This window comes from Puma concolor, chromosome B1 (assembly GCF_028749965.1).
Source record: "Puma concolor isolate L17-30 chromosome B1, mPumCon1.1.hap2, whole genome shotgun sequence".
Classification (NCBI taxonomy): Eukaryota; Metazoa; Chordata; class Mammalia; order Carnivora; family Felidae; genus Puma; species Puma concolor.
The window spans coordinates 31190742-31214098 of NC_141670.1; the positions used below are offsets into that span (position 1 = coordinate 31190742).

The 23357-nt window shown below is 41.4% G+C and overlaps 1 protein-coding gene across 2 annotated transcripts in view; it reads right to left on the reverse strand.

Annotated features, from left to right (window-relative positions):
- Positions 1 to 8922: 8922 nt before the first annotated feature.
- The window catches only part of POFUT3 (protein O-fucosyltransferase 3), a 71301-nt gene continuing 56866 nt past the window's right edge, over positions 8923 to 23357 (reverse strand). For both annotated transcript variants that reach the window (XM_025933127.2, XM_086703398.1), the window contains exons 3-4: positions 19804 to 20639; positions 8923 to 9652 (exon numbers count right to left, since the gene is read on the reverse strand). In XM_025933127.2, coding sequence (XP_025788912.1) covers positions 9428 to 9652; positions 19804 to 20639 — 1061 coding nt within the window. In that variant the 3' untranslated portion in view covers positions 8923 to 9427. The remainder of the gene's footprint in view (positions 9653 to 19803; positions 20640 to 23357) is intronic.

Consider the following 23357-nt stretch of genomic DNA (forward strand, 5'->3'; position numbering starts at 1 on the left):
ATGAGCATGGAATGTCTTTCCATTTCTTTGTGTCGTCTTCAATTTCTTTCATTAATGCTTTGTAGTTTTCAGAGTACAGGTCTTTCACCTCTTTGGTTACAAGCTGCATTCCTAAGTATCTTATAATTTTTGGTGCAATTGTAAATGGGATTTTCTTAATTTCTCTTTCTGCTGCTTCATTATTAATGTATAGAAATGCAACAGATTTCTGCACATTGATTTTGTATCCTGTGACTTTACTCAATTATCAGTTCTAGTAGTATTTTGGTGGAGTCGTTAGGGTTTTTCTATATAGAATATCATGTCATCTGCAAATAGTGAAAGTTTTACTTCTTCCTTACCAACTTGGATGTCTTCTATTTCACAACTTACTTTTAAATGGCAAAATAAATAAATAAACAAACAAATAAATAAATAAGATGTAAAGCAAATGTGGCAAAATGTTACAAACTGGTGAATCTAATTGAAGAGATATTGAGTGTTGCCACTTTTCTGCAGTTCTAAAACGTTGCCAAAAGATGCAGGGAAATAGGTTCTGGAAGGTGGGGAGAATAGATGCTCCGAGTCAGTGATTTTCGAGAGTCCACAACACCTATTCTACTCAAATTTCCACTTCTTCCCCTGTGATTGGTTTTTGATTCATCCATAACTAAGGTATTTGAGAGAACCACCTTTTCTAAGCACAAAAAATTCCTCCCTTCCTCCAGAACAAAGGGGACCCAATCACCTGACCTTGCCACATGTAAACCAATTGATCAAAAGGTTCTTGCTGGAGTACAGATCACCTCTACCCAGGAGATGTACAGATCTCTACCACTAAAAAAGCTATTGGCAAAGCTCAAACAATGGCTTCTGTCACTTCAAACTGTTTAAAATGTCACCCCGCCATGATTAGACTGAGTTTTATTGTGTTCTTTTATTTATTTTTTTTAATTTTTAAAGTTTATTTATTTTGAGAGAAAGAGAGCAACCAAGAGGGGCAAAGAGTGTGAGAGAGAATCCCAAGCAAGTTCTGTGCTGTCAGCATAGAGCCCAACGCGGGCCTCAAACTCATGAACCACGAGGTCATGACCTGAGCCGAAACCAAGATTCAGAAGCTTAACTGATTGAGCCACCCAGGTGCACCTACTGTGTTTTGTGTTATAAGCAGGGGAGAAAACTATCTACCTCAAATGGTTATTGCAACAACTAAGTGCCATTACACAGGACAGCATCCAATACGTATTAATCAATACTATAAACCTTTTCCTCATCTGAGCACCCCATGCTCAGAGACTGTTCTGGAACACAGTGGTGCCAAAACGTGACATTGCCTCCTACATTCCCTATGGCAAGGATGACCATGCATCCTAGTTTATGTCTATCGTCCTGGCTTAATTAATGGCTCCCCTTTCACTCAAGAGTGTCCCCGTTCGGAAAATAAATCATAAGGCCATCAACCTATTGTCACAGTCTTTCCGGAAAATACATGCTGCTAAAAGGCACAGAGGGCGGCACCATCTTTCCGAATAAACATTACCGAAATGTATTTTTTTTTTTTAAATTTTTTTTTCAACGTTTTTTATTTATTTTTGGGACAGAGAGAGACAGAGCATGAACGGGGGAGGGGCAGAGAGAGAGGGAGACACAGAATCGGAAACAGGCTCCAGGCTCCGAGCCATCAGCCCAGAGCCTGATGCGGGGCTCGAACTCACGGACCGCGAGATCGTGACCTGGCTGAAGTCGGACGCTTAACCGACTGCGCCACCCAGGCGCCCCTACCGAAATGTATTTTTAATGGCATCCCCAGAGCTATAGCGGAAATCAAGAAACAAACATATAAGGAGGGGACATCACAGATTTCCTTTTTATTGTTCCTGCTCCATCACCTCCAGGTGGGAGCATTTGGAGGCTGGGATTTTAGGCCATGAAAACAGGAAATAGAAGACATCTGTGATCCTACTTCACTACTGGAAGATGCTCATCTAAGTGACCTGTGTTCTCTCAGACTCACAGATAATATTATTTCAGTGGTGAAATGAGTCTTCTTATTAATGGTGTGTGAACTATACACATGATGACTGAATACAGCTTGTAAGATAAAACTTTTCCAGGCACCATGACAAAGCAAATGCTGACCGGCCCCAGCCTCTATACTTACGGTGAACAGATGCAGTTTCGGCAGAGTGGACCTGCTTGCCCAGTGGGCCCGCCGTCTTCATTGCTAATCCCCAAGTCAGAGTTCTTATTCTTGCCAGAAATCACCCAAGGTTGACAGAAGAAATGTCTCCTCTTCCGGGAAACAGGAATAAAACAACGGAGTAAACAGTGAAAAGATTAGAGACAGGATTTGCTTCTAGACTTGCCAACTCACTTCAAATTTGAATGCTTAGTAGTTTTCTTTTTAATTTAAAAAAAAAAAAATTATTTATTTATTTATTTTGAGAGAGAGAGTAGGGGAAGGACAGAGGGCAAAGGAGAGAGAGGGAAAGAGACAGACGGAGACACAGAGAGAGGATCCCAGGCAGGCTTCAAGTTCAGTGTGGAGCCCAACACAGGGCTCGATCTCGTGAACTGTGAGATCATGACCTGAACTGAAATCAAGAGTCGGACGTTTAACTGTGCCCCCAGGCACCCCTGAACCCTTAGTAGTTTTAACATATCTTGTCAATATAGCATGTTTAATACACTCTATCACTATAACCCATTTATATCACATCTCATGTTTCAAATGTGGTGGTAAGGAGTCAGGAGGTAAATTCCATCCCATGGGGCTCTGGTAAAATAAAGCTTCCAGGCAGTGATTTCTATTTCGCTAAAGCATTTCCATTCTCATTCCCCTAAACAAATCAGAATGTCAGCTCTATAGTGGCAGGGGCTTGGTGGTTTCCATTCGCTGCTGGGTGCCCATGGCCCAGAATAATCCCTGGCACGTAGTAAGAGCTCAATAAAAATGTATTCAAGGGCGCCTGGGGGCTCAGCTGGGTAAGCGTCCAACTTCAGCTCAGGTCATGATCTCATGGTTTGTGGGTTTGAGCCCCACTGTGCTGACAGCTCAGAGCCTGGAGCCTGCTTGGGATTCTGTGTCTCCCTCTCTCTCTGCCCCTCCCCTGCTCGTGCTCTGTCTCTCTCTCTCTCTCTCTCTCTCTCTCTCAGAAATAAATAAACATTAAAAAAATGTATTCAATACATTAATAAATTCCAGGCAGACTGACACTGAGTCACCCAAGTAACGATATTTTTTTAAATCTATTTTTAAACTATTTTTCCTGTCCCTTAATACATTTTTTGTTGTTTCTGACTTAAATAACAAAGGCTTCTTTTCCCTCAATGAAACCTCTCATACTTTTTATCTTACCCCAATTTTCTTTCTTTCTTTTTTTAAGTTTATTTATTTATTTTGAGGGAGACAAAGCACAGACAGAGGAGGGGCGAAGAGATGGAGAGAGAGAGAGAATCCCAGGGAGGATCTGTGCTGTCAGCACAGAGCCTGATGCAGGGCTCGGTCCCACAAACCATGGGATCATGACCTAAGCTGAAATCAAGAGTAGGACCCTTAGCCAACTGAGCCACCCAGGCACCCCTATTTACCCCAATTTGCAAGTAAGTAATCAATAATTTAAAAACTCTCCCACTGGAAGTTCATTTTCACTTACGGAAGTCTTGAACTAAAAAAAATTTTTTTAATTTAATTTTTAAAAAATTGTTCTCTCTCCAGTACCTGACACCATCTTTTCCTTTCTTAGAATTATAAAAACAAACTAATAAACTAAAAACACTCTGACACAGCATCATCTCTGTTTTCAGGCAATGTCAAACGCAGCGTTTGTTAATATCACCACCAATCAAGCACATCCTAACTTGCGCTCAAAAGCTGAAATGTTATCATGGGCAACAACATCCATCAGCTTTCTTAAAGTGACAGGCTCACTTTGTGTTCATGCAGCTGACGCACAAAAACCCAAGCCCGGATAGCCGTAGGTTGCCAGATGCTCTTTTGAGTAGAGATGGAATTACAGGCAAAAGCTGTTAAATCGGTTCACACCTCGAACAAGCACACAAGTGCTTTCCCTTGCGATTCCCATTGCACTCTGAGGTGCAGAAGTGATTTACGGATACCTCCCCATTTTGTCACACGGAATCTTAAAAAGACATGTACTCAAAGATCAAGGTTTAATAAAATTAATCATTTTTACTGCTTCATCAAGGACATTCTTAAATAAAACCGCCTTTTTCTGGGTGCAACTCACCAGATACGTGCCCACGGTCATGTTGAGCTGAATATAGAAGCAACTTACATTAGGCTGACTTCAAAGGCTCCTGGGATAAGATAATGCCCCTGCCTCGAAACCATTCATATCACCCCCTACCCACCCTGATGGTCTCTAAGTTTCTTCAGTTACCCACTCCGCCCATTTTTTGAAAATGAAGTTGTGTATGAAAGTAAAATTCCAAGTGTCCACAGTGGCCTATTCAGGCTGATCGTGTGACCTCCTCTGGTGAACGAGGTTTGATGATGTGGCCGTGGTTTGCATGAGAAATAAAATAGGGAATCAAGTTTTCACCTAATGTTCAAAACACCCTTGGAGGCATTTAGCAGTGTGTAGTTCTTGTTTACTTTATTTTTTATTTTAGGGAAAGGGAGAGAGTGAGCAGGGGAAAGGGGCAGAGGGAGAGAGAGAATCTCAAGCAGCCTCCACGCTCAGTGCAGAGCCCGACCGCAGGGCACGACCCTGGGATCAAGACCTGAGCCGAAATCGAGAGTCAGATGCTCAGCCGACTGAGCCACCCAGGCGCCCCAGTCGGTGTCCCCTTCTGATTCATTTCAGAGGTTTCAGAGACAACAGCTGAACTTCTCATGTCCGCGGTTCCAAGGGGACACAAAGGGGCAAGGGTAGCTATCTGGGAAGAAGCCTCAGGAAGGTGAAAGGAGGTCCCCGTCCATCATGGCTGGTCACACCCCTTAGGGATGCAGCCACATCCCCAAATGACCACAGGCTTGGCTGTTAAGCCCAATGAGTTGAGATGACAAAAATCATGGAGAGGCGCTTCTGCTCCTCCCCACACCTCTGCCCCTTGCCCGTCTCCTTAATAATCCCACCACCACCATCAATGGGGTCATTAATTTAACGGGTTAGACCCAGGAGATTGATGGGCCAAATCTATTAGCAAGAGAGGTTCCTGTGACTAAACAGTGAACTCCCGTGCTTTGCACTCATATTCTCGCATCAGTAGCATACGACAAACAAAACAGGGCTTGTCTCTCAGAAGTCCTGAGCAGGTTCCTCCTCTTTCTTGTTTTTTGTTTTGTTTTTGTTTGTTTGTTTTTCAGTTAATAAGTAAGAGAGGCAGAACTTCCAGACCTGGTCACCTTTCCCTCCTCTCTTGGTATGGGCACATTGAACAGGCTCCCCTCAAGACTGAGAACTGCAAAATTGAAAGGCTTTTGCCAGACATCATTGCACTGGGTTTAAATGTATTTTTTAATGTTTGTTTATTTTTGAGAGAGAGAGAGGGAGAGCACGAGCCGGGAGGGTGACAGACAAGGGAGACAGAGGATCTGAAGTAGGCTCTGTGTTGACAGCAGAGAGCCCGACGCAGGGCTCAAACTCACGAACCTGTGAGGTCATGACCTGAGCCGAAGTCAGACACTCAACAGACTGAGCCACCCAGGTGCCCCTGCACTGGGTTTCGTTGGGTTTGCCCAGTTACCCTAAAGATGTTGTTCGATTCCCATTATGCTATTAGGAGCGTTGTATAAAACTCCATCAGAAATCCCATGGAGGGGAGAGACAGTACAATTTGAGCATTCCTCTCGGTCCCTACCCAGACCCCTTCACACTGCTCTCCCGTGCCTAATTCACATCTGCTGAGGTGCCGAACACAATGCCTATCTCCTAACAATCCATGTGTACCAAATAATTAAATGACAAACAGAAGGGTACCACTGCTGACACTATCATTACCAATGCCTTTGTTCTGCACGAATCTCAGTCAAGGTCTTCGCAAAGGCTGATGGCCACACACAGCTGTAACAACGACAGCGAGCATTTGTGCAGTGAAGATGAATTCTGGCTCACTTACCCTTCACAACAAGCTCACAGAGAGGCTGACCTGTAATAAGCTTTCCCAGTGAGCAAACTGAAGCTTAGAAGGCCAAATAACTTGGCCAAGGTAATACAGATGGGGTACTGGAGAGTGGGGACTAAAACCGGTTTTCTTATTCTAGAGTCACAGCTCGTAATTCTATATCCCAAGTTTTTCAGGCATTTTAATTTCTGTAATCAGAAGAAAATAAAGATATATGTTGATGTTAGAATTATGCAGTAAAGGCAGTATCACTAATGACAACAACAAAAGGGAAAACAAAAAAAGGAAATTCCCTAAAGAAGGGTAAGAAAGTTCTTCCTAGGATATTCAGGATTGCAAAGCCACTTGAAACATAAACTAACCACCATTATTCTCAGCCTGTGAACTTCCACAACCTATATCTTGATGATTCCAAGAAAGACATATGTCATTTGTGCGGAACTGTACCCATGTTGCTTTAGATAATCAACATCATTCACTGAAAATTACTACATCGGATTCCCCTAATGCCTTGTCCTCTTTAGCAGGAATTATGAGCGCACTAATGACTTTCTTAGATGCACAGTATTACACTGGGCATCTCAAGTTCAGGCCGGCACTGTGCTTGGATTCATGTAGTGTTCTGTAGATACTAGATTGTTCTACATGTAATATACAATGTGTGACTCAGAAGGAATGATGCTCATTTTTGCTTGTCTTTCACTTCTGAGTAGTGCCTAGAACACTGTGTGCGTTCAGTCTGTTACTGATAACGGTAATAATCTCAACTGATGTTCTAGTCACCAGAATCTAGTCCTTAACAGCAACAAATAAGCCAGTCGGCGTTCGGGTTCTGAAATTTTATATTTGCTACATGATCAAAGATCAAAGATACCTTTCCACACGAAGATTCTGAAGACTATTGACTTGGATTGGTAAGCCTTCTTTTCAACGTTTCTGAAAAGGTTTCTATCCGTCTTGTCATATCACTTTGAAAAACAGTCTTTGAGAACAAACCAAGCAAAACATATCGAGGCATTGAACAGAATGTTGCACTGCACAGAGTCCTTCACAGCAGCCCTGTGAGACAGGACTCTTTCTTAATCGTAGTTCAAAATGGAGACACTGAGGTAAAGAGAAGGGTGTGGTCTGATAGGATCAACAGATAGAATGGTACTGAGGGGGCCTGCATGGACCTCAAAAATGCACAGCTCCCCATTTGCAGATGAGAATGCTGCTACAGTGGGGACACGCCTCTCACTCCACGACAGCAATTACCACACACGACACATATGCTAAACAAACAACAACAATAAAGTCTCAAATCTATGGGTATTCAAAGAGTCCCAAAGAACTCCTAATTTATTTTCTTTAAAACACACCTCACTTTCAATCCCATGGAGTTCCCTCTCCTCAGACCCCTTCCTCTGCAAAATGTTTAGACCATGCTAAATGGTCAATTATTCATTTCACTAAATTTGTTGAGGGCTACATATTTCTGAAAAGTTTAGGGAGACTTTTATCTATGGAGTCTTGATGAAAAAACAAGATAGAACAAAACTACACGCAACGTTGAGCTTTAAAACATACGTGCAGCATATGAACACTGGGCATTAGTTGAAGGCATTTATGGAGAACTGACGCTCTCTGGTAATAACTCCCCAGAGGCACCAATCACATCCTGGGCTTTCTTTGAAGAGTACAGCAACAACAAAACTCATTTAATATACAATTTAAAATCTGGTCCTTTAACAAACAATTGCCCTTTCCAAGACTTTCCCTTTGGATATTATCAGAAAAGATGGCAGAGATAAACTACTTTCTATCCCTAACACTACCCACAAAGGATGCTTCTTCCTCCAAAGAGCGTTCTTCCCTTTAAAACCATGCAGAGGCTCCAAATGGTTTGTTACTGCCTCAGTAAAAACATCTTCAAATCTAAAGCCTTCATTTTGATAAACAAAGAACGTGACACAGAAAAGAACTTCAGTGACCAGCCCAATCGCTTCTTTTTAGGGACAAAAACTAAGGCCCAAGGAGGGAAGAGATTTGTACCAAATCATATTCAGCTAATGGCCACGCTGGGATGGAGAGGGACCCAGTCATAGACACCTTCTCCCAAATAGCAATGTGACCTTTCTTAGAATGTATTGGTTCAGGCCGCACTTAGAGCACTATGTATGGAAGAGCCTGTTCATGGCTGGCATGTAAAGGCACTGGCTTGGGATAAAGGGGGAGCTGGTACCACGGGAGCCACCCTAAGTTTTGCCCGTGTGCCACACTGGGGACATGAGTGTCAGGGACTCTTACTGTCCTCTGTGGCTTGGGCCTTTCCACAATAAAGAGCACCAAAGCCATGACACGTTGGGTGGCAACGGGCTATAGTATCCTCTAAAAGCCTCCCCACCATCACACGGGAAGAAAATGTGAGCCAGTGTTTTCTCCCGGTCTTTCATGGAGCTCCAGTGGATGATCCCACCAGGAGAGCTGAACCTTCTCTGTGACGGGATCAGAAATGACAAGGGACATTTACAAACCAGTGGGGCTGCCCACTATTTATCATCCTAAGAAAAAACAAATCACCTTCAACACAACTGGGGTTCCTGGGGACATTCACTTCCACTCTCACGCTGATGGAAACGAACAGGGTGTACCGCCTGGATCATATGATTATTCTTCTGCTCTGCAGAGAGACAATTGAGAACATCTCACCGTTCAAAATACACGAGGAGAAGGCAGGTCTTCCTAAGACATTCCAGTTAGGGAGGCGAGCGGGGAAGGACGCAGGGCAAGGTGGAAAGAAGAAAAGAGAGGTAGTGAGAGTAAGAAGGCAGGCATGCGTATGTTCTTCTGACTTGAAGACTAAACAGCCGATAAAATTCACACAGCTTTTATTACTCACTTACATCCCTGGAAACCAACAGATGGAATCTCTCATTGCCAAGTTCTAATGCATTTCATGTTCATGCTTAGCATCAGGACACCGGGCTTGCCAAATACTAATAAACCGCAGACAGTGAGGTGAGTGTCAAGAATCCACAGCTCCACCCTCCGCCTCGCTTGCGGCGAGGAAAGCACTCACTCCGCATTAGCTGGACGTCCACAAAAGGCAGCAGGTACATCCGTCCAGACGTGGAAACTGAAGGTGACCAGTGTCCATACGACATAGTCACTTTTTTAGTATAAAAAAATACAGAGGTGACCCCTAAGGGTAATTCATATCCATTAGCTGAGAGGGCTCATTATGAGAACTACAGCAATTAATCCTTATCCTGAAGGACAGTCAACAAAGTAGCGACTGTATTCGAGTGTTAAGGCAACCTAGAAAATAAAGCTCAGGAGAACCCCCTAGTCTATATCGCTGTGATACTGGTAGAAATTAGTCCTTGAACACGAGGGCCCAAAACTCTTGAGCTGAAAAATTTTTATTCCTATCAACCAGCCACCTTAGTGCCTGTGCTTCTTTCTTGGACTGTTCAAAGCTTGGTATCCACATCTCCCTCAAAGAGCTCCAACGTGGAGCCAGAGGTGAGAAAGCAAACACTGTGGGCTCCGGGCAGCTCAGGTGGGTAACTTCTGCCTTCCATCTTTTGGGTGGTAAGCCCTGCATTGGGAGAAAGAAAAAAAGAATTCAAAATAGATGATAAGGAAAAACAAGTCCCGTGTTCCTGCCTCACAACAACAGCACCCGACACGTACTTTTCCTTTGAAAGCAAATATCGTCACTCCCCAGTGAAACAAATAGTCTCTTGGCAAATATTTTTATGAAATTTCAGAACACAGAAAAGAAGGGAGAGATTCTGCCACCTCCCTGACTGGAAAAGTCTAATTCTGAGGATCAGGAGTTAGGATGGTTGTAGATTTCTTGACAGGGACACTGGAGGTTAAAAAGCGATGGTGAGACTAACCGTTGAATGTTAACATTAGTGCGTAAACCTTTAGGGAAGAAAAAGAATACTTGCGTAGCCTCAAAATATCTCCCCTGAAATATTTATTCATTATTGTGGTGGTTTTAACTCATGCCTGCAAATTGTGTGATATTCCTCTCTCGAGGAGGTGAAGATCAATCCCCCTCCCTTCGAGCATGACCTGGACTTAGCAACCTGCTTAATGGAAAGGGAAAAACAGTAAGCTCATGGAGGAAACCTAGCAGGTATCGCCTTAAACCAACTGATCAAAGTTAACATCACTAGTAATAGGTCAGGTTGATGTCATGCACCCCTCTGACAAGGTGAGATGAGAAGGGCCCTTTCACCGCTGCAATATTATTCCCCCAAATCCATAATCCAAGTTTTAACAGGAGAAAACATCAGACAAACCCATGGAGGGACAGTCTACAAAAATATTGGCCAGTACTCTTTAAAAGCATCAAAGTTATTAAAAATAAGGAAACTGAACGACTGTCACAGTTTAGAGAAGACCAAGGACACACGAGAGCTCATTTCAATCTGGTATCTTGGATTTAATCCTGGAACAAAGGATGTTGGTGGAAAAACGGGTGAAATACGACTAAAGTCTGCAGGTGAGTTAATCGCAGTGTGCCAACGTTAATTTCTTAAGCGCTGACACGTTATCATGTCATGATGTGCAATGTTAACAACAGGAGAGGCCAGGTGAAGGGCGTTCAGGACCTCTGTACCATCTTTGTAACTCTTCCGCCAATTTAAAATCATTTCAAAAGTAAAAGTTTTTTTTTTTTTAAAAGGCGATGCAAAATGCCTTCCAAATTCTAAGGAAAACTGATAGTTTACACTCAGCGAAACTATGGCTTACATGTTGGAGTGAAATGAAGACATTTCAGACATCCTCACGTACCCCTTCTCGAGAAGCTGTCCAAGGGCAGGATCAATCAGAAGCGCAAACTCGGGAAAAGGGAGAAAGCATGCAAGAAATAGAGGTGTCCCCGCAATAGAAAAAGATAAGAAAGGAAAATCCTCAAATGCTAGGCAGGGGAGCTCTCAGGGTCCCTTTTTTTAAACATCAAAAAATTAGTGTATCGGCATGTTAGTTAGAAACATTGGGCAAATACCAAAATAGTTAGCTAAGTGTGGTGGTAAGAGATTGCTCCTGGGGAGGGAGAAAAGGGGTAACTTAAAGGCTGCTCTTTTTTTTTTTAAACTAACTTTGCAGAACTATTTAATACTTTGAGCTATGTGCATGTGTATCTTTTTCCAAAAAAAATTTTTAATGTGAAGATAACAGGGTTTATAATGTATTGAGTTTGTAATAATTAGAATTCTCATCCAATACAAATTTAGAAAGCAGAGTAGAAAAACCAATTTGGAAATATAACAATTTGGGTGCCTACCTGTGGTTGAATCAACATATTCCCTTTTTTGTTAAACTTCCCATAGGAAGCACAGGAGAAGATACTAGGGTGTAGCCCAAAAAAAAGATGACCTAGAATGCATATAAAGCTTCCTTTAAGCATCTGAAGGGACCCTAAGTTGAAGAATGCATTAACATGTTTGGAAGAGAGTGAAGGATATACCTCTCTGCTCTCAGGACAAATGACCATGCAGTTTGGCTTAAAAGAGTCTGGAACTAGGGCAAGATTTCCTTACCAAGACAACACAGCAAGAGACCCAGAACACAAATCCAAACAGCAAACCATTAGGAAATGCTAAGACTTAAAAGCTGGGAAGTCTGAATAGCAATACATTTTTTCCCCCAGAAAACTAGAGGTGGGCTCAAAATTGGTGTTACTTTAGTGAGGGATTATGGTTGGTCAGAGATTGTATTTGAAGCAAGAGCAGAACAGAATCAAGAAAGGAGGATGCAAACTTTTGAAAGGTCACCGCTCATATTTATTGACTAACATGTGGAGATGCGAGGCTACATCCCATTGAACTAAAGAGTCAGAGGCAGGTAACTAAGAATGGACTAGAGAAAGCAAAGTCCGGGTTCAAAGGAAAGAACCATATAACTGTCAAAACTAACAAAAGATAAAATGGGCTACCCTGAAAAATGATGCAACCGCCAGCACCGGAAATGTTCCAAGATAACCAGCAGATGGCTTGTTCGTGATGCTAGAACCAGTCAGCTGGTAGCCATACTGACCACATACCATTGGATGGCCTTCCCAACCCTGGTGCTGCGTCACTGTTTATATGAGAAAGCCAGTACTGATATCTGTTTGCGTGCCTGCCCACTCAAAAGTCCTTTCAGCAGTGTAGGATAAAGTTCCATCTGAGGGGATATCACAAAGAAAATAATCTTATGAAATGGACTCTTAACTCTAGTGTTCTTGTAGAAATAGTTCATAGTATGACCTGAAGGAAGTGTGTCTGATGAAATAGTTATGACATTTTGGAAGTGACTAAGTTTCAGCATCCCAAATTGTCTTTCCAGCTGGGGTCCTGGGCAGAAAAACAAGCTGTTTCTAAAGTATGATTAACAAATATTTTGCTTCCAAAGAGAACATGGTTCCTATTCTAACAATAAGGACAAAGTCAGGTAATCGAAATTCACGACTTTCCTTGAGGCCATCAGGGAACCGAAATCACACAGGAACCAGGTAAACCGAATTCCAGAGTGACAAGCCCCTCCAGAGAGAGATGGATACATGATTTGTTTAACCTTTGACAGAACACAGGAGAAAGCGGTGGTCGTCATACCAACAGGTGATAAGAAATCAGTTAACATTTTTAAAAAATGTTTACTTATTTATTTTGAGAGAGAGAGACAGAGAGAGAGAGAGAGAGAGAGAGAGAGAGGCAGAGAGAGAGGAGAGAGTGAATCCCAAGCAGGCTCTGTGCTGACAAGGGATGCAGGGCTCGGTCTCACCATCCGCGAGATCATGACCTGAGCCAAAATGAAGAGTTGGACACTTAACCGACTGAGCCACCCAAATGCCCCGAGTTACATTTTTAAACAAATTCTTAAAGGTGAAGTATGGGTTTTCATGCCAGTTTGGAATACCTAGGAGTCCCAGACACAAAGGAAGAGTTCAAATCCACTCAAAATCTCTTTTCCATGGACCTCCATCAGATATGCTCAGGAGGGAGACTGGAAGCAGGGCAGAAGACTGAAAATATTTTAAGCTGAATTAACATTAACACAATAACCTAAATTTGTAGGAGGTAGCTCAGGCGGTGATTAGAGGAATTTTATAGCAGTAAACACATATATTATGAAAGCATAAAGGTTTGAAATCAATGACCCAAGTTTCTACCTTAAATTTGAAAATGAACAAATTAAGTCCAATTTAAGAAAAATTAACTTAACTGAAGACCATGGGGGAAGGGAAGAGGAAAAAAAGAGTTACAAACAGAGAGGGAGGCAAACCATAAGAGACTCTTAAATACAGAGAACAAATTGAGGGTTGATGGTGGGAGAGGGTAAATTGAGGAGAGCACTTGTTGGGATGAGCCCTGGGTGTTGTATGTAAGCGATGAACCACAGGAATCTACCCTCAAAACCAAAAGCACACTGTATACAGTGTATGTTAGCCAACATGGCAATAAATTATATTAAATAAATAAATACAATTAAAAAAGACAAATTAAAATAAGGAACAGAAATAATTAAGATATAAAACAAAAGAAAAAATAATGAAATCAAAAGCTAATTATTTGAATAGCTCAATGAAATGGATAAATCTCTGTGTAGATTAATCATGAAAAAAAGACACAAATTAATATCAGACATGACAGAGGTAACATACAGATAGTACAGATATTGAAAGAATAAAGGAATGCTGACAATGGTATGCTAGTCAATTTGACAACTTGGAGAATATGAAAAAAAAATCCCTTAGAAGACACAATCTACCAAAGCTCACTCAAAAGGAGATGAATAACAGGAACAGCTTTATGTCTATTAAAACAATTCAATTTATACTTAAAAACCTTCCTACGAGGAAAAAACTTTGATGGCCTACTGGTAAATTCAACAAACAGTTAAGGAAAAAATAATACTAAATCTCCACAAACTCAGGAAACACGAGCAGAGGGAACATGAGAGCAGCATTACCACATATGAAAACTAGCCAAGGCACTAGGAGAAAAACATGGACCAGTCTACCTCATGAACATAGATGCAAAAATTCCTAACAAAAATTTTAACAGTTCAAATCCAACAATAAATAAGAAGGATAATATAACCAAGTGAAGTTTATCTCAGGAAAGCAAGGTCATTTAGCCTTGAAAATCATCACTGTAATTCATCATTAAATAAAGAAGGAAAACCATGATTGTCTCAATGGAGACAGAAAATCATTTGACAAATTCTATATCCACTCATGATAAAAAATTCTCATCAAAGTAAGAACAGAAGGAAACTTTCTCAATTTGATAAAGGGCATCAACCAAAATCCTACAGCTAATATCATAAACGATGATGAAAAACAATGATGAGACAATGATGAAGAACAGGTCTCTCTATGATGGGGAACTATGGTCCCAACAGTACTCTTCAAAGTTATAATGAAGGTCTTAGTACAGTAAAGGAGAAAAGGGGAAGAAATAAAAGGCAAATAGATTGGAGATGGGGATAAAATCATCTTCTTTTATAAATGACATGATCATTTATGTAGAAAAATCCTAAGAAATCTTGTAAAAAGATACCAGAACTAATCAGTGTAATGAACACGGTTGCAGTCTATGAAGTCAACGTACAAAATCAATTTTTTTTCTATATGCCAGCAACAAATGATCAGAATATATAGTTTAAAAAAATATATCATTTATTATGGTATCAAAAAATGTGAACTACTTAGTGATAAATTTGAGTAAAGAGTTATAAAAAAACCTGTACACAAGAAATTACAAAATAATGTCTAGAGAAATTAAAGAAGACTTAAATGGATAGATATATCATTCTTATGGGTTAAATGTCTCAATATTGTTGTCAATTCTCCCAAAATTGATACTTACATTCAACACAATCACAATGAAAATGCTATCAAGCATTCTCATATAAATTGGCAAACTGACTCTAAAATTTATATATTAAAGCAAAAGACCTAAAATGGTGAAAATAATTTTGAAAAAGAACGAGGTTGGAAGATTGACACTATCTCATTTTAACACTTATTATGAAGCTACAGTACTTAAATACAGACATATTGATCAGCCCAGAAATTAACATATATATATATATATATATATATATATATATATATGGCCAATTGAGTTTAGAAAAAAACAACAAGGTAATTCAATCACGAAAAAATAATCTTTCCAGTAATGGTGCCGATCCTATTGGACATCCAAATATACAAACCTCAACTCTTACACCACACTGCATTACAAAAATTAACTCTAAGTGGAAAACAGACCCAAGTGTAAAAGCTAAAACCACAACATTTCTAGAATAAAACATAAGCACATCTTAGTGACCTTGGGTTACACAAATATTTTTATATAGGACACAAAACACACAAATATAAAAGAAAAAAATGATGTGCTGGACTTCATCAAAATTAAAACCTTTTACACCTTAAAAGACACTGTTATGAAAATGGAAAAACAACCCAAAGACTGGAAGAAAACATCTGTTATTTGTTCAAAATATATGAAGAACTGTCACCACTCAAGAATAACAAGAATAACTCAATCTTTTTTAAATGAGCAAAGATTTGAAGAGACGTATCGCTGAAGATATTGATGGCAAATAAGCCATTTAAAAGATACTCAAAATCATTAGTTGCTGAGAAATGTAAATTAAATCACAGTGAGATACCACTATGCACCCAGCAAAATGGCAAAAACTACAACTGACCACACCGACTGTTAATGAATGCAACTCCCATGCAATGCTGGTGGGGATGTACGACAGAGTAACTTTGGAAAACAATCTGGTAATTTCTCAAAATGTTTAACAGACATCTACCATATGACCTAAGCCATTCCTCGCCTAGGTATTTATAGAAGACAAATGAAAACATACGTCCACGCAAAGACTTGTACGTGAACGTTCGAGGCAGCTTTATTGTGTAATAGCCAGAAACTGAAAACAACTCAAATGTCCATCAAGAGCTGAATGGATAAGGCCATTTTGGCATGTGCGAACTTCAACAATGAAGAGAAAGGAACTGTTGATACGCAGTGTTGTGGATGAATGTCAACATTATCATGTGGATAGAAAGAAGCCAGACACAAAAGAGAATCATTACAGGATTCCATTTACATAAAATTCTAGAAAAGTGCCTTAGCTTCTTTGTCACAAGTGGCAAAAAGCAGATGTGTGGCTGCCTGAGAAAGGGGGTGGAGAGAGAATGGATTAAAGAGGGACATGAGGAAACTCATGTCCTGGGGAGGACAGAAATGTTTGTCATCTTGATTGGGGTGATGGTTTCACAGGTATAGGTCATAACTAATCAAACCACGCATTTTAAATATGTGCAGTTTATTGTATATCAATTATACCTCAAAGCTAATTTTTTAAAAGCTTATCCCCTGTGAAGTTAGATCTCTGACGATTATATGCTGTCTCCCCTATTATGGCCTTTTTTGAGGACAGGATGGTGTATGGGTAAATGTTCTTTTACAGACTAAAGTCAATTCAATACCGAAAGACTTCCCCCTACATGGGGTAAATAAAGCAAACACCATAGAGAACAAGCCTACTCAGATTCAACAGGTGTGGTGGACAGACTCCAGATGGCCCCCGTGATTTCTGCCTCCTGGTATGCATGACCTTGTATTCCTTTCCTCTTGAGCGTGCAAGGTATCTTCACTTGTTTCTAACCAATAAAATACAGCAAAGGTGAGAGAATGTATGTGATTGTGTGTACATGATCATATATGCTGGTCGCAGCACTGATCTTGCTGAACTCTCTCACTCCCTTGCTGGCTTTGAGGAAGTAAGCAGCCATGCTGGGGAAGCCCGCATGGACGAGGAATGTAGTGGCCTCTCAGAGCCGAGGGTAGCCTCTGGCCTCCAGCCAATGAGCAACTTGAAGCCCTCAGTCCTATAGCCTCTAGGAACTGAATCTGCCAACAAGCATGTGAGTTTAGAAGCAGACTTGTCCCCAGTTGAGCCTCTGGGTGAACACCCGGCCCTGACTGATACTTTGATTGCAGGCTTCCGGGGGACCCGCTTAAGCCATGAGCTAATCCACAAGAAACCGTTAGATGATAAGTATGTGTGGTTTTTAAGCCACTAAGTCTGTGACATTATTATTCACACAGCAATAGATAACTCACTAGGTCTGTGTAGAGGGAGAGCAGGGGAGAAGCAGAGTAGAGAAAGGGGAGATACATTTGATATTCTTACGGTAGTTTCTACATCCAAATACAATGATTAAATTATTGCCAGCCACAAGATGAAAAATAATCAGAGTCAGAGGAAATCAAATTATTTCTTTTAGCTTTTCTTTGGCTGAAAGAGAAAAAGTGAAGAAACATATATAAGCAGCTTACTTTAAGGCATGGCATATGGAAGCTGTAACAAATCTTGTAAAGCAAATGAATAAATGCCAGTGTAAAGAACTAGTCTTAATACCCTTTTAATTTACTTTCACGGTACATTTTGTTCTGCTTTTCAATAATGAGCACATTAGCATTTGAGAACTGTAGCGCATCCATTGAAATGCAAGCAAAGCCTTTTAATCATCCTCACTGACCACTTTTCGGGGAGGAATAAGAACACGCCAAAGGACAGCCTACTCCATCTACTTTTCTTCAAAGACTCCAAAGAAAAGGACATGTAATTACATCACCTTCAGGCACTCGGAAATACCACAGTTAGCTGTTTTTTTGGAAACGCAGGAATATACACATTCTCCTATAACTTTTACAAAGCTATCCACCAACGTCGTCATGCGCTCTCTTCCAGTCCCCAGCAATCATTCCAAAAGGGCGTCTGTAAGGTGCAGACACAGTTAGGGCCTGTGGGGTTGTTTGGTTTTCTGTGACTGTCATGTCCAAGCCTGGCACGGATCTTGATCGGCAGCCCCGGGCAAATCACCACCCTCAGAAGTTCTGTTTTCTGCTTTAACAGACTTTCAGAATAAATAATTAGGATGGCATGGGTAATTAATGTGGTCTCTACTTTTTCACGTTTTCTGCAGTGTGCGGATTTTGGGTTTTGCTGTAACGTGGCCCTGTAACTTAGGTCAAAGAGGAAGTCGTTGCCAGTCAGGATGCATTCTCTGAGAAGGATGATGTAATAGTGTTCGTGCAGCAACCAAGTCACTTGGCTTAACAGAAATGATTTTATGAGTAAATCTTTGTTATATAAAACCAGATAAAACAATTTAAATTTTATACTAGTTAAAATGAGGAAAACAGTCTTTCAAATATTTTAAAATTTGTCTAAAAATACACACATTTCGCCTATGAGAGCCTTATCTATACAATACACAAAAATAATTCAATGAACTGTTCAGGTTTATGTCTGACCTGAAATTAATATGCTGTCCAAAATAAACATTTCAGTATTTAACAAAAAATTGTTTGCCTCCAGAAAACTTAGATGAAACATTACGTGTATATGGGAGTAGGACAAGAGACTGATGAGTGATCGCCAACTAGTATAGTATAAGTGGGCCATCTCATTTCTTCTTTAATTTCTTTTTTTTTTTCAATTTTTTTAAACATTTATTTATTTGAGAGAGAGAGACAGACAGACAGACAGAGTGTGAGCAGGGAAGGAGCAGAGAGAGAGAGGGAGGGAGACAGAATCCGAAGCAGGCTCCAGGCTCTGAGCTGTCAGCACAGAGCCCGACACGGGGCTCGAAACCATGAATCACAAGGTCACGACCTGAGCCAAAGTTGGCTGACTTTTAGGGGCTGACTGAGCCACCTGGGCACCACTCTCTTTTAATTTCAAAGGTAAATTAAACTAATCTTTCTCTTCCTTTCAATAAACTACCTTCTAACAAATTTAGTTATATATAAAGTGAGACCATTCCCAGTATAAATAAGTAAAGCAAGCAAATGTTAAGAGCATCAAGAAATCTGAAGACATTACTAAGACATTACTAAGAAATTATAATAGTTTAAGAAAAAGAAATATTTTAAGGGTTATCCATCATCATTTGAATATTTTCTCTATATTAATAAGCATGTGCCAGAAAGAGAAAGAGTAAGAATGAGAAAGAGAGAGAGAGACAGAGAGAGAGGTGTTAGATTGCACATGTGAAATGAAAATAAGTTTCCAAGCAGTAGCCTGTGAGGCAAACGTGTAAGGAGTCTGACAGAAACCAGAGCACTGATGGAAAAGTTAAAGACCTGACAATGTGGATGAGATTTAGAATTTTCCCATTTTTTATTATTTTCTTCCCTCTCCTGCAGCCTGCTTCTATCACTGCCCAGCACCTGCAGCATGGTGTCCTTCAGAAGAAACAATAAAGGGGAGTTTAAGGCCTTCGGGAAGAAGGACAGGACTAGTAAACTTCATGAGGAATGAAGTCCTCAAAGGAGAGGAATGAAATATTCACCTTCCTGCAGAGCCTGGTCTCTCTAATGGGAATGAAGAGGAGTACGAAGGGGCTGCTACAGAAGGATACAAAATGGCGGAGCGCCTGGGTGGCTCAGTCTGTTAAGCATCTGACTCTTGGGTTTGGCTCAGGTCACCATCTTGTGGTTTGTTGAGTTTGAGTGCCGTGTCGGGCTCTGTGCTGACAGTACAGAGTCTGCTTGGGATTCTCTTCTCTTTCCCTCTCTCTCTGCCCCTCCTACTCTCTCTCAAAATAAATAAACTTTAAAACATAATAATAATAATTTTTTTTAAAAAAAGGATGCAAAATGTCAGAAGCCATCAAGATGGCTCTCCTAGAGCCTCTTCGTCAAACCTTGATTCTCTCACCTTCTCCTGAAGCCGGATATTATCCCACACCTTGCTGCACACCATGCACTCAAATGCATCGATGTAGTTGTCCTGGTGGACGTCTTGTACTCCCCACTTCCGTTCCTTGAGTGCTGTGAGAAGTCGCTGATTCGAGACCTCACCCTTCAGCTTCCATTCTATGTAGGCCTCGTACAGTCTGTCGTCGTGATCCAGTTGTCTGATGTAACTTGCCAGTTCTCTAGGGTGAGCAAATTCAGACACGAGAATAGCACTTCTATTACTTGGGAGCCAGTCAGCGATGCTGGGGGACCCATAATACACAGGGACCACCCCCAGTTTCAGAGGTCTCCAGAACTTCTCAGTGATGTAGTCGTCACACACCGCATTCTCGAAGGCAAGGATAAACTTATACTGTGCAATGATCCTATAAAAGCCATCAGCATCCATGGAAGCTGGATTTTTTAGCTGCGGAGGGAGATCCTTGTTTCGTAAACACTCACCGTAGGAATCCACCTCAACGTGAGTCATCAGTTCTCGAACATAGCTGTCCCTGTCTGATGGCGGGTCACAGTCTGACTGGACATACACCAGTGGAGCAAGTCTTCTTCGAAGGATGTTCTTGGACCGCAAAGGGACCAGGTATCTGAGTGACTTCAGGACTTCTACGCCCTCCAAGTACTGGGTGGTCAGTGGCAAGTGGGAATGTCGGCTGAACGTGGCAGTGTAGTTGAACAAGGTGATGACTGGCTTGTGAAAGAGCTTGTAATTATTTTTCGGAGACTCTTCGTGAAAAAGGGCCCAGTCGTGATGGGCCTTCCGAGGCAGAGGTAAGCTATCTATGTTAAAGTCAGTGCCTGGAAGAAGAAAAGAAAACGTTAGTATGTGCGCAAGAATTTTAGTGCTCGTCTGGAGTCCACCTGGTGAGATTAGAATACAGAGGAGTTTGAGGCTATGACGAAGGACGCTACAGCGCTTGCAAAGTGCCTCGCAGTCAGTCATGACGCTGTCACCCTAGAGACTGTTCAGGGGGAGGATCACCAAGCAGAGGGACCCTCTTCCTGATTTTATAAAAAGAGAAATGGGACTAGTGTCTAGCCTGGTTCCGAAATGAGAATTTATTCTGCTGCCTCCGCCAATTGGCTTTTCTCCCCAGAGGTGTTGTCTCAGAGAGGGTGGGAGAAAGAAAGAGATAGACAGTTCTTAAAAAAGAAAAGAGCAAGAGAAAGGAAGCCAAAAAGGGGTAAGCCACCAGCTTGGCATTGATGGACTGAAAAAAAGTGAAATCATGCAAAAGTAGCCAGAATGAATATATGGTATAGATTTTTTTTTGATCCAAAATGATCGATTTCAACAAAGTGCAGTGAATCAATCTTAGTCAAAATGGTAGAAAAGAGGCTTTTAAAGACAAAACAGCCAATAACAGCACCATGCTACAGACCGCTGCAGGATGGACGTTAATTAACAAGCACATCAAGAAATAAAGAAGGCATAACAGGATTATAATTATGAGTGATTCTAACTTCCACAGGATTAATTGGGAAACCTTTGAAACACGATCCTGTGCAGACAGAAGTGATGGATGTGGTAAGCAGTTGTTTCCTGACATTGTGGATGGAGACTCAATCAGGAAGAAGTTATTTCTATAACCGAGAAAGGATTAAGACAATACCACAATATGTAACAGAATTTCTAAAGTGTTCCTGACACTGATGATTTTGTGGCCCCTGATTTGAGTTTTTAAATGTAAGGAAATGGAAAAAAAAAAAAAAAATCTATCTGCAGGGAAAAAAAAAAGCCCAAATAAATGCTTCCAGAGGAACAAAACATATTCTCTAGTAGAATTCATAAAAATTAATTGTTTAATGCTGGTACACACTCTCTCAAATAAATATATACTCTTTGGTGCCAACACTACAGCAAGGAGAAGTCATTTAATCACGAAAGGCTTGTAAACAATTAAAGATCAAGTAAGATTGGGGCGCCTGGGTGGCTCAGTCGGTTAGGCGTCTGACTTCGGCTCAGGTCATGATCTCACAGTTAATGAGATCAAGACCCATGATGGGCTCTGTGCTGACAGCTGGAGAGCCTGCTTGAGACATTCTCACTTCCTCTCTCTCTCTGCCCCACCCCCACTTGTTCTCTCTCTCTCTCTCCCCCTCTCTCTCAAAATAAATAAATTAAAAAAAAATGATTATGTATTTGTTTACTTGGCATTTGCCATATTTGACCTTTAGCATCAAAAAGAATAGGGGCGCCTAGGTGGCTCAGCTGTTTAAACGTTTGACTCCTGATTTTGGCTCAGGTCATGAACTCAAAGTTGGTGCATTTGAGCCCCATGTCAGGCACAGACAGTGCACAGCCTGTTTGGAACTCTCTCTATCTCTCTCTCTGATCCTCCCCTACTTGTGCTCTCTCAAAATAAATAAATAAATAAACATCAAAAAAAAAAAAAAAAAAAGAATGAAGGAGTGCCTGGGTGGCTCAGTTGGTTAAGCGTCCCACTTCGGCTCAGGTCATGATCTCACGGTTTTTGGGTTCGAGCCCCGCATCAGGCTCTGTGCTGACAGCTCAGAGCCTGGAGCCTGCTTCGGATTCTATGTCTTCCTCTCTCTCTCTCTCTCTGCCCCTCCCCTCCCCTCCCCTGCTCACACTCTGTCTCTCTGTCTCTCAAAAATAATAAATAAACATTAAAAAACAAAAAAGAATGCTCACCTACATACACAGTGGGAATTTAATGACACGTAGAGTTAGGTGGTCAGCAAAAGTTAACAGACAAACTTAAAGATGTGAAAGAGTAGAGAATTTGAGAAGAAAGGCCATTCACACATGCAGTGGTTGCTGGTCAACTGGTCACCAACAGGACCAGGAACCCAGGAACTTGAGTTAGAGCATTAAGTTTCCGCTGAAGGCATTACAGGAATCAAGGCTGTTTGGGAGAGAAGACTTGAAGTCCAATCCACAGGAGTCAGAGACAGTGATCAAGATACAAGATTAAGATTGGTGGCGTATGATTAGAACAGAAGTGGGTCCACACTTAACTCGGGAGGGGAGCAGGCACAGGTGTCTTGAGTGAGTGGCTGGTGCCAGCAGTGGCCGGCGGCTGCTGCTATATGGCACGCAGGTGACTCTTTATTTGCCTTGCCCTGGCTGTGCCACGGCAAAGATCCAAAGAACAGGACCGCAGCAGGACACAACACCTGCCTCCTGTGCTTCAGAGAATGGAGATGGCCTGAGCATCATCTCTGCTCGTCCACATCAGTTAAGGGTAACGGGCACCAAAAACAGCTCTGGCTAGATCTTTCTGTGGCCAGTTTCTAGGTCCACTCAGATTGTATTCGTAACATGAATGGGACTTGAGACTGGTTGCAATTATGAACCCTTCATTCACTGTAACCGGGAGGGCTTGCCATTCATTCACTGTAACGAGGGCTTGCCGGCTCGGTAGCCAAGTTCTACTGGAACCCTGATAAAGGAAGGAAGGGGAGAAGAGCACGGGGTTCCATGCATATGCAATCTTTAGTAGTAAAACAAGCCTGCGGAATCTAAGCAAGATACATCCATTATGTTCATGC